Source organism: Rousettus aegyptiacus, unplaced genomic scaffold (assembly GCF_014176215.1).
Source record: "Rousettus aegyptiacus isolate mRouAeg1 unplaced genomic scaffold, mRouAeg1.p scaffold_m13_p_11, whole genome shotgun sequence".
Lineage (NCBI taxonomy): Eukaryota > Metazoa > Chordata > Mammalia > Chiroptera > Pteropodidae > Rousettus > Rousettus aegyptiacus.
In genome coordinates, this window is record NW_023416286.1 from 28,527,327 (window position 1) to 28,539,453 (window position 12,127).

The 12,127-nt window shown below is 40.4% G+C and overlaps 1 protein-coding gene across 4 annotated transcripts; it reads right to left on the minus strand.

The window, feature by feature from the left end:
• Positions 1-643: 643 nt before the first annotated feature.
• Positions 644-8,197, minus strand: ING2 (inhibitor of growth family member 2). Of its 4 annotated transcripts, none has more exons than XM_016144017.2 (2): positions 7,573-8,197; positions 644-3,080 (listed from the first exon to the last, which is right to left on the minus strand). In XM_016144017.2, exons 1-2 carry the CDS (start codon positions 7,739-7,741, stop codon positions 2,410-2,412), a joined length of 840 nt encoding a protein of 279 aa, XP_015999503.1. In that variant the 5' UTR covers positions 7,742-8,197; the 3' UTR covers positions 644-2,409. The 4 variants fall into 4 exon arrangements, with proteins under 4 accessions (XP_015999503.1, XP_015999505.1, XP_015999504.2 ...); XM_016144019.2 differs by lacking the exon at positions 7,573-8,197 and adding an exon at positions 6,547-6,670; XM_016144018.2 differs by lacking the exon at positions 7,573-8,197 and adding an exon at positions 6,505-6,624.
• Positions 8,198-12,127: the final 3,930 nt, after the last annotated feature.

Consider the following 12,127-nt stretch of genomic DNA (forward strand, 5'->3'; position numbering starts at 1 on the left):
TAGTACACAAGCATCACTCAACAATTGAGTTCAAGCACTGAACTGTTGAGGGCAGAGGGGACAAACTCTCACACACGTATCAGCACATATATATACTTCAGAATCACACAAACCTGGATGCAGGAAAATTCACTAGCCGTTTTCAATAGGTTCAAATTTTCACAATATGGCAGTGGTTCTACTTTTCTGTACATTAGAATCACCTGGGGATCTTTCAAATATTCTAATACTTAAGTCACATTTTAAATGAATCAGATCACAATTGTTGGGGGGTGAGGCAAAAGCATATTTTTGAAACTCCTGAGGTAATTCCAATGTGAGATTAGTTTGGGAACCACTGGTATATAGTATGAGTTGGTAAGTATAAGATTTCATATAAGATAGTATATGAAATCTATAATAATTTCCTTTGTGGTAAAGAAAATTTTTAAAAAATTATAAAAACAGAACTGTTTCAAACATTAGATCTTAAAGAGAGCACATCTTTCAGGCTTTTCCATATTTGTTTTACTATCAAGCCTAATCCAAATTTAGGCACTTCTATTTGGAAGTTTATTTTTCCCTATATGCTGAGGCCAATTTATGTATGAAAAAGTGTTGACTTCTATATAAGTCACATCTGAAAGCTTTTGGGAGCTTTGCATATATTGATATTTTTAATGGTGTCAGGCAAATAGCTCTATCCTTGGTAACAAGACAAAATGCTATATTCTCAAGAGAGAAAAGGATTTCTTTACAACTCAACTAAGTTACAATAAAATAAATTCTTAATCATGCTAATATTCTGACTCAAAAAGTAATATAATTAACTCCTGTCATCAATCAAAATATCCTTAGAACAGAAGCTAGTCAAATATTGTGCATTTACCTGTCGCTAAGCTCTCCTTTAAAAAGTCTTCACACTTCAGAATAAGGACAAAATTAATGAAAGAGAAAACCAAGTCATTTGATTATTAAAATCCTCACAACAATGCAAATAGTATAGATTTCAAAAGAACCTTAGAAATAGTTAAGCTAGCCTCATATTACATACATATGAATAACTTGACATCCAGATGAGGTGAAATGACATGCCTAAAAGTCACACAGGAGAGCTAGAAGAGAAAAAAACAATTTTTTTTTTTCCAAACGAGCAGACAGGATTTTTCACATGTTAATCAAAAAGGATCAAGGTCATCAGATTAGGAAGAAATGAGGACTGAAAAGTATGTTACACATAGATTTAAAGGACTAGTCAATTTGTTGCCCTCCCCCCCCCCAAAAAAAACAAAATTCTCTGAATATATGGACATATATCCATCAAGATGCTTACCCTTAAAATATTAGGATCTTGGAAAATTCAATTTACAAATACATTATTAACTGCATTGTTAATGAAATTAGTTCATTAAACATGAAGACATCAAACAGCACCAGTACCAGAAAGTTAAGAAATACACTGTTACTTAAAATAATATATAATCACTGATTGAGATAGAAATGAACTATAGCCACTAGCAAAATTTAAGCTACAATTTGACATAAAAGTATATGCCCTTTTCCCACCGATAGGGCTGTGTCTAGGCATCCCAGCAGTGGGTCAATGTAGAAAATATTATTAAATAAGATGAATTTTTTGAATTGGTCAACCTTAAACCATGATACTACATAATCCGAATTTTGCCAATATAAGCCAATGACAGCATTTTTGGTATTCTAACTACTCATACCTTTCCCAATTAAAACAGAGCAGAATATAACTCCCTTATTAGTCATTACATTTGGATATGTCTATGAAGCAGCAGCAAGGCATTTACAAATGGGCTACTGACAGTGTATCAAAATGCTACTAAGGAAAAGACAGCAGCAAATGCTCTAATAAGAGCACATTATTCCACATGGAATCCCAAATTATTATCTCCAGTTCCTTAAATTCTTGGAAGACTAGAGATAAACAAGTGTATGGGGCCAGAGAGAAAGAAGCTCTAAATGGTATAGTGTTCATATTTTAAATTACCCAAGATAATTTGAATGCTTGCAGAGAACTCCAACTACATATAAATTTTTTTAAGCGTGTAGAACTAAAATGCTAGTAAAACTTTGGTGTTTACCCAAAACATAGCATTGCATTTCAAGTGAAAATGAAATAGGCATGGTTTGTGAAGGTTTTATAATATTCACACCACCTCTCCCTATTCCCTGCTCCTTTCATCAGGTGATCTAAAGACTACCTGGTTTAAAATATTTGGTAATTCAGTGCAGAAAATTAAGGTCACAGACAAAGTACAACAACTTTTAATACGCCAGTAATACTAATGATTAAAAAGTATTGCATAGTCTTATGCATTTACCCTAAAACATTTTCTGAAAGTAAATTTTGAAAGAATTATATAAAAGACAAATAACCCTTTAAAATGTGGATGGCCTTTACTACCTCGATCTTCTATCTTTTTTTGTCTTTTCAGTACTTTTGTCCATTGTTTTCTCATTATCTCCCCTGCACTTTGGGCAATACCATTTCCCCTTTGGTTTATAGGTAAGTGAAACACATGAAAAGTGAAACCATTCAATTGGACACTGTTCATTGTCACATCCAATCATCTCCCCATAAGACACTTGGTTACATAAACAGTACGTAGGTTCATTAGGATCTATTGCAAACTCAACAGGTGAAGCTTCCCTTTCTTGCTTGGCCTTGGAGCGTTTCTTCTTCTTGGCTGACTTGGATTTCTTTTCTTTAGGTGGCTGATCATCACAGTCTTCTATTCCATTTGTCATGTGACATAAATCACGGCTTTCACTGGTTCGCTGTCTGCGAGGTCTCCTTGAAGATCTTTCTGGTTGGCTGGAATCCATTTTTGCTTTATCTGAGGCTCGTTCACTTTCAGCAGGATCTTGAAAACACTGTGAATGTAGCTCCATTTGCCTTGCCCGATTTTCAACCAATTCAAGCATTTGTGTGACAATTTGAATTTTTTCATCTCCCAATTCTTGACTATTGATTAATGCTCTCTGGAGATGCTGCTGTAGGCGTTTTTTCTGATTTGAATCATCTTCTTTCTTATATTTTTCATAGACATCATCAATTTCCTTTAATGTTTCTAAAAAAGGAAAAGAAAAATGAGAATGTTATTGTGTTAGCACATATAGCATTTTTTAAGTTATCTTTCACAGAATTAGTAAAGTTAGAATGACCTCAAACCATAAAACCGCACTCTTCTATAGTATGTAACATTAAAAAACATTATTTCCCATACAAAGACGATATGTTTTCCAATATTAAAGTATATTTAGACATAAACGAATAAAAAAGAACACAAAATTCTCTAATACTCATTAATCTACATTAAAAAGGATAAGAGACATGAAGTTGATTAATAATCAAAGGTATTTTACATGGGCAGGCTTATTGTATGCCATTTTAGAGTCTACCTAGTGCTACAGTGCCTATATTTCATTTGAACCTCAAAATAACACTGTACAGGGGAGGGGGTAGGTAGAAAAGGATTAAAAGGGATCAAATATACAGTGACAAAAGAAGATCTGAACACACACTGCACTATATAGCTGATGTATTATAGAATTGTATACTTGAAACCTATATAATTTTATTAACTAATGTCACCCAGTAAATTTAATTTAAAAAACCCTGTATACAAAATTTACATGCTGAACTCCAGCTATAAAACTTGAGATTCCAGGACGATGCAACAGATTACTGCCCAACAGGATTTACAGTTCAGTGACTTACTACATGACTCCGGAGAGACCTTTACTTTCATACCACACCCCTGAAGATTCTTAAACAAAGTAGACACAAATAACTCAGCTTTCCATCATATAAGCTTTAATGGCTCTTTTATTTTTTTACGCAGAGATTATGAAAACAAAACTATTTCCAGAGAAGGTTTAGGTTCGTGTTCTGGCATCAACTGACTAAGCTACTAACAAAATGACAGTAAAGTCAGCATTGAATCACTAGGATTCTGTAGATAACTCAGCAGTTGGTTCTAAGCTTTTTGAACTGCTGATTTAGGTATTGTATAGCATGTAGAACACATTAATTTCAATCAAAAAAGGCTGAGTCGCTAGAAGGTATACAAAAATCTGAAGATATATTTCCGGATGTCACCAAAAATTTAGTATTTTTAGTATTTTTAATTTAAATTGTAATTTAGTATTTTTAATTTTAAAAATACCTTAGTATTTTTACCCAAATCTGTTCTATTTCTTATCTTTATGAGATATAGTGCTATACGAAAGAGTTCCATCTTACTGCAAGTGGAAAAACAAAAAATTAACTCTCACTTATCACACCACCTGGCATACCACTGTTTTATATTCCAGTATTAGTAGCATATGGCACACCATTATTTTATCTTCTAATATTATTACTCTAATAAGAACAGAAATGTTAGACAAGTAAAATATATACATTGGAACTGCCTGCAAGTATTCAATACAACTCTTATGAATTACCTCCTCCCTGGAAATTGTAGATACTCACACTTGATGGACAACTGTTAAGCCTGGGATACATGACAAAGTGGCGCCACACATTTTAGGGTACTCATATCTGCACAGCATATTTTTTAAAAAAGTTCCTATCTAGCCCATTTGCCCAGCTAGGTTATGTGAGCAGATTTCTTAACCCAATTTTCCTCCAGAAAAAAAAAAAAAAAGGTAATTATGTATTTTGCCCCCAAACACAAAATTTGAGGATTAAAAAATAAAGGTGAGCCTTATATGAAATATTCTGTATCTAATAATCTGGAGTTAAAAACATTATACCAGCACACTCACACTATACATGATGTAAAAATTCACATTTTAAAGACACCTTATGAAGTGAAAGAAAAAAACTAACACTGAGCCCCTTCTGTGTGGGGCAATCCTACAGCAATCCCATGAGGAAGCCATCACTTCTATATATGAAGAAAATTTAGCTCAAGAGGTAACAACCCCAGACTTTGAACTCTGCCAGATATGTATGTCTGGCTCTGCCACTTAATCAATTTCTACTAAGCTGCATGGAAGGTACTTGAAGTGAAGTATTAAATATCAGTTCAAAAGTTATTTACCCAAGAAATTAGGAACAAAATATTGAAACAAAAATTGAGGTTCTGTAATAACCATATCCCATAATAAATGCTTCAATCAACTGTAAAACTTTCTTCATTTCTCTACTTTAAAGTTAAGGTTACTTTTAAGTTTCTTCAGTAATTTCTGAAAGTGTCTCAAATAAGTAGGAGAAATGTCTGACTGTCTATATATCACTAAATATTGCAGTATTAAGATCCCAAAACAGAAAATACTTAAACACTAGCAAAAAAATAAAAATAAAATCTGAACCAAGAATACACAAATATATAGAGCTAATAAACATAAAACTTTGAAAGCTGAGCTTAATAAGTATGTGCAATGTTAAAAAGGTTGTTTTATATTATTCTTAAAACTAACCACAATCTTAATGGAGCTGAAATATTTTCCCTCTCAATCTTTTATGGCCTAATACTGTTTCTCATGTTACCAGAGCTACTTATGACAATTCTAGATGGTCAAGATGGAAGATTTCTCTTTGAACAAATTGTACCTCCCCAATTTAAATAAAAATAAACAGCTTAACTTCTGTGAAGGCAAATATAGGCATGTGTCTTTAAAGAAATGTAAAAGCCTGCAAGCTTTATAAACTTCAGTTATTATTGGAAAAACTAAAAATTGTTCAATATACAATTCTTAAACACATACATACTATTTTTAGGTTACAATTCATGTACTATATGTGCTCCATGTCTGTAGAAATACCTTTGGAGAGCTTTTATTTTTTAAAAATCAAAAGTCGAAATAGTGTAAAAACAAAGATGTGCACCTGAAGCAGCCAGGGTGTTCACCAAATGTTCTCCCATCTAACTGGACAAGTTACTTAAATTCCTTCTAAGTTTTAATTTGTCCATAAAACAAATTGACTTCATAAGGTTATCGTGAAGATTAAATAATAATTTTCTAGACGTGGCACAGCGAGTGACACAGTGAATAATCAGTATCAATTTTCTTCTCTGCTAACAGAGATCAGTCGTATCAATCATGGATTCAGAAAGCAGAAATACAATTATAGATTCGAAAACCCAGAGACACATATATATTCTAACATTGCTACGGGCCAGAAAATATCGCCCCAGAATTGAGTTCCTTAGAGACTAAATCATACAATTAATGACGTGTCTAAGAAACAGAGACTGGGTCCAAGAAGTCATCTTTTTAAAGTCTTTATGGCTATTTCCACAATATGTCCAAGGTCTGTTCCTTGATACAGCGTTATTAAAAGCCCGACGACTTTCCATTTAAACTTCTCCCTTCCTAGCAGCATGCGAAAGGTCTACCAAAAGTAGATGATAAATTATACTGTAAGGAAGGTTGACTCCCTGTTCTAGCTCCTTGGGTGGTTTTTGCCTCATCACTTAAACTTAGCAGAGGAGGGACCCAGGGGTTAAGGGACGCCAGGCGGTTGCCCAGTCAACCACCTACTTCCTTCTGGGTCCCGGAGGTGACGCAAGGCCCGGAACCTACGCGGTGCTAGGGTCAGTGGCGGTCTCAGTAGCTGTGTCCTCATCATGACTGAGTGGTTAGGAAAGAGTCGAAAAACCACAACAAACATGGCTCAAACCCCAACACTGACTTTGCTAAGGATGAACTAATGTCCTGCACCGCTCCAATGCCCTCCCAACCTGCCGGGTCCGCCCAAACCTTCCAGCAACCAGCCATTTTCAAGGCGGGAGAGAGCGCCCGCGCCCCTCCCACGTCCTACGTAACGCCTTCGGGCTCCGCCCCCAGGAACAGGGAGGCCCTCCCCGACACACACACTCGACACACCACTCAGACACGCACACCCCTCTTCCTTTACCCGCAGGGACCCCTCCCCTTTTAACCATTTGGCTGAAGAAGGTGGGAAAAGGCTACAGCCCGGAACTTTCCCGGGGGTGGGAGAGGGAAATTGACTCCCCGATTCTCGAGCCTGGAGCTAGAGAGCGGAGGGAGGGACCTCCCCGAAGTCCGCCTTCACGGCCCTCTCTCGCCCCCTCCCCCCGCACGTTCCAATGCATCTGCTCTCAGGGGGTGGGGGCTGTAGGGGGCTGGGGGAAGCCAGGCCCCGGAGACCAGCGGGAGCCCGCCCGCCCGCTCACTCTCTACGGCTTCCCGCCCGGCTGCACGCTCCCTCACCAGGGCAGGAGGGTATGCGGCACCGAGCAAGCGAGCGCCGAAACAAATCCTTGCTGCTTAAAATGGCTGATTCCTCTCCACGCCAGCTGCAGCCGCTGGGTCTGCAGTGGGGGCTGACGAGCGGCCCCCACCCCCACCCTTGAGACCCCACCGAAGTCCTCGCCGACCGCAGCAAGGGAAGAGAGGGCCGCGAACCCGGTCTCCCCGTCCCTCTTGCCCATCCCACACAGCAACCCCCCTCTGTGCACTCGGGGAGACTGTCACAGTAGAAATGTAAAGTGTCACTTCTCCGGGCAGGCTCCGAGCGACCGTGCCCGGAGGCCAGAGAATCCGAGAGAGGGGAGGACCCGCACAGGCAGCCCTGCGGCCCCCTACCTTGATATTTGTTGTCCAGCTCTCGCAGCACAGACACGTTCCTCTGCATGTCGTGGGGCAGCGACTCCACACACTCGAGGTAGTCCTGCACATAGCAGGTGAGGAGCCGGCTCCGCTCTCCGGTCAAGAGTGCGGCCGACGAGTAGAGTTGTTGCTGCTGCCCTAACATCCTGCCACCGCTGCTGCAACTCGCCGCCGCCGCCGCCGCCGCCTCCGCATCCAGCAGCCACACATGCAACAGTCACGGCCGCCGCGGCTCCTCGGCTCCGCAGCCCGGCGCCGCGGGGACACCGGCAGCCGCTCAAGAGGGCACAGCCGAGTCCCCCGATCTCCACTCCCCCCAAAATAAGCCCTCACTCCCCGCCCCCGCGGTAACAAGCCCAGGGGCGGAGCGAGAGCAGGGCTCCCTCCTTTTTGCCCTCCCTCCCCAGGACTAGAGCAGCGGGGATCCCCGCAGCGAAGCTGGCGCTGGGGTCCCGGACGTTGACACGTTCTGTCCCCCTCAGAGTCTCCAGATGCTACCAATGTCTGGCCGTAGGTCGGATCCCCATGACAAGCCGCTTGCTGCCCCCTCCTCTCCCAATCACCCTCCGTGCCTGTCGGAGAGTCTCTCACTGGACTGCCCCCGCCCCTCCTCCTGCAGCCGCCTCTGCGCCTGCGCAGCACTCACTCCTAATAAGGCCGGAGGCCCGCCCCTACCGCCCTACAGAAGGGTTCGCATTCTCCCGCCTTCCCTCCGCCACCCGGGCGATTGGTCTGTCAACTCTTGGCCCGGGGGGAGGGTGCGAAGGGCGGCCAAACGGCAGGCTGCGCCCCGCCCCCTCTTAAAGGAGAAGCACTGTCAGGCCCGCCTTTTCGCCCAGTATCTGAATGGGACTTGAGAGGGAAGGTGGCTGACTCCTTCCTTCCGCCCTTACCACAGGGTTGGGGAAACTTGGTCCGGCTCCCTCTGCTCGGTGTTACCGACTTTTTCTCCATCGGTGGATCTAGCGCGGCCCCTCGCGAGCGTTAAAAGGATCAGCAGGCGGCCGATTTTCTCCGCATCCTGGAGTGAGGCCTGCGGGAACTACGCGACCCAGCGTGCAGCGGGCGCGGCTCCCGGCATGCGCGGCGGCGGCGGTGTTCCCGCCGGGCCGCCGCCTCTGCGCTGCCCTCCGGCTGTCTCCCGCCTCCGGCTGCAGCCTTCGGGCTCACGGGGCACCCGGGGGCTGATCGCGGAGGTAGGCGGTACTTCTGCGGACCCCTGCATTTTCTTTCTCTTTTAATCTGCCCGCCTTTTAAGTCTCCCTCTTGACTCATAGTGTTCCCGCCCTTCCTCAGAAGTAGGAGGGCTCCCCGCGCCGAAGTGCGGGGCAGGTTTCGTCCGCTCCCCGGTTGTTCAATAATCCCCTGTTCAGACTGCGTCTGCCGGAACAGACAACCGTTAAAACTTTATTTCCGTGGGTCAGAACGTTTAAGCATTAAAAGTCGGCGAGGGTTACCCGGCGGCATGAGGGGCACACCACCACCTGCCTTTTCGTATCTTTTTACCCTAAGACTAAAAAACGGGCCGAAGGGAAGAAGGGGTGTGTAGATGAGAGTAAAAACCAAATTCGGAATCAGGCCCACGTCCTTAACTACGTAAGCGACTGTCAGGGTTTAATTTCTGTATAGTGTTCCATGCCAAGCGAAGGAGCTCATTTAAATCCAGAAGTACTCTCAGTATATGTAATAACGTGTGTTTTTGAAAGAGATGGGTGTAAGTAGAACGAGTACACGGATAATTTTAATGGAATGCCTATGTAAACAAACCCTATTATGAGTCGTGCCTTTGAGTTAAGAAAACGTGAGTGCGTGATAAATTTGAATTTCCTTATATCTAGTTTGTTTGCATTGGTAGTACACCTGTACGGTGAACTACTTAGCACACTTTTGAAACAGTTAATAGTAACTTGACATGCAGAGAGAAGTCTAGACCTTGATCTAGGGGAAATTTTACATTTCAACCCAAAAAAAAAGCACTTCAGGAAATTCGGCGTCTTGGGAACAAACGTGCATGTATATACACATATATGTAGATATGTTGCACAGTACATGGAGATTGTCTTATATTATCCTATGACACTTTGAGATTCTGACCACCTGAATATTAAGTCAACCCAGTTAGTACAGTGCATTGTATTTCTGAGAACTGCCTAGGGATTTTATGTCATTCTTTAAATCTTTCAGATTAAGCCGTCCGGTCTTGTAAAAAACAAAAACAAAAACAAAAAACAAACAAACAAAAAAAACCCCACAATTGCTGTTAAGAACTGAATTTTATTTCTTTCTACCTAAATTTTCTGTTTCTGTTTACTCAGATTTTAATCAGTTGAGTCTTTACTGAAGGGCCAAAATAATTCAAGATGCGTTGTTATTTATTGATTCAGGTTAGGCACTGCACCTATGGATTTTATTCAGCGGGAGAGGTGATCTGCAGGCAGATAAGACACGTGATTAGAAAATACAAGCAGAAAAGGCAATGATGCAATATACCTAGAATACTCCCTCCAGGAACCTAGAGCAAGATGAGAGGAAGGAAGGATGAGTATGGAAATGGAGACCTTTTATTGCATTTTTATTATTCATAATTCTGTTGAACAGGCTGAAAGGAAGCAAAAAGAATACAAATAATGATTTTTCAGCCTGTGTTGGTCTAAGCCTATAAAGAAACTCCTAAGATGGTAATATATATGTGTATATGTGAATTATTTCAGATGTGCTTTTCTTGCTATAGTTATAGAAGTTAATCAAAGGCTTATTTCTGCTATGCTTGTGAAAGCAGACTGTGTGAGGAGAGTATTTACATGGAAAAAAAATCACCGTACTCCCCAAACTCAACTTTTGACCTTGATTATTTATCATGTCCTTTTATCATGTCCTTATCAAGTCTTGACCTTGGTTATTTATTATGTCCTATTCTTTTCAAATAGAAATCTGGGGCCTTTTCAGTTTGGGTTCCCTTATTCTGTGAAATCAGTATTTTAAAGTCCCAAATTCTCTTCAAAGAAAAAGTTAATTGGTGACATTTTTAATCCTATGAATAAAGTAAAAAAGATATCTATCTTACTTGTTCTTCAGTATATTTTCTACCATAAAATAACCCTTAAAAAAGATGAGTAACAGACACACACCCTCAAATTAGTACAAGTGTCTGGGATTACCTATAATTTCTAAATCAGTTATTTGGAGAGGTCCCCATTAGGAAATGTTTATGCCTATCAGTCTGTGTCCTGTAGAGCTTATTTATACTGTGAGAGGGTAAAGCAACAGCTTCAAACTCTGAAAAGAAACTAGCAAGTAGTTCTGAAGGATTTCTAAAAATACTTCCTGAGAAAATTCAGCTCCTGTGTGAGTCAGGCCAATTAAATCTGAAATCCTTTACTTTTTTCTACTTTTTGATATTTTAAAAAACTTAATTATGGAAAACTTCAAAACACACGTTAAAGTAGAGGTAATGGTACAATAAATCCTGTTCACTCAGCACGAGCATTTATCAACATATGGCCAATATTAGTTCATCTATAACCCCCTTGTCCTTACTGTTTTACTATAATTTTATCTGTAAATATTTTAAATATGAAAGGATAAGAGATAGTTTTAAAAAACATATTCACAATACCATTATCCCATCAAAAAATGTTACTATCATTTAATATCCAGACAATTCAAATTTCCCTGTTGTCTCATTAATATCTTTTTACACTGGTCTTTGCTTTTAACCAAAAGTGAGATCTTTTCTAAACCAGTACGAGGCAATTAATTCCCTGTTTAATTCAGTGAAGCAGGTAGCAATGTTTTTCTGAGGAAGATATTTGGATGGTTGAAAAGCACTGTCAAAAATATAGGGAAATTCACCTTTTTGGGCTCCTTGCTTCCAAGATAACTAAAAAAAAGAAATAATGGTCATGCCAAAAAGGGCCATGGGCATGTGCAGTCTATTCGCTGCAGCAACTGTGCCCAATGCATGCGCATGGACAAGGCCATTAAGAAGTTCATCATTCAAAACATAGTAAAGGTCGCAGCCCTGAGTGACATTTCTGAAGCCAGTGCCTTCAATGCCTGTGTACTTCCCAAGCTGTATGTGAAACTACATTTCTGTATGAGCAAGGTAGTCAGGAATGGCTCTCCTGAGGACTGAAAGGACTGAACACCCCCACCCTGATTTAGACCTGCAGGTGCTGCCCCATGACTTCCACCAACGCCTGTGTAAGAGCTAACTGAACAACTATTCTCTGGAAAAAAATAAAATGGAAATTATATTTTTAAAAATATAGGAAAATCACTTAAAAAAAAAAACAATATTAAAAGGTCACCAGTTAATAGCCCACTATAGAAATGGAATTGTATCTAATGTAACTAAAATCTTTAAAAAATCTGAGTTGGTATTAATTTAGAATATAATTTGTTCTAGAAGGTCCAGTGAAGCATTTCTTGCTGAAAAAAACCTGAAGCTTTAAATCAATTCATTAGTACAACAAAAAACGAACAGCCTGCATTTCCCTTAAGCTCAGTTTTAAAGCATGTTTAATTGTGT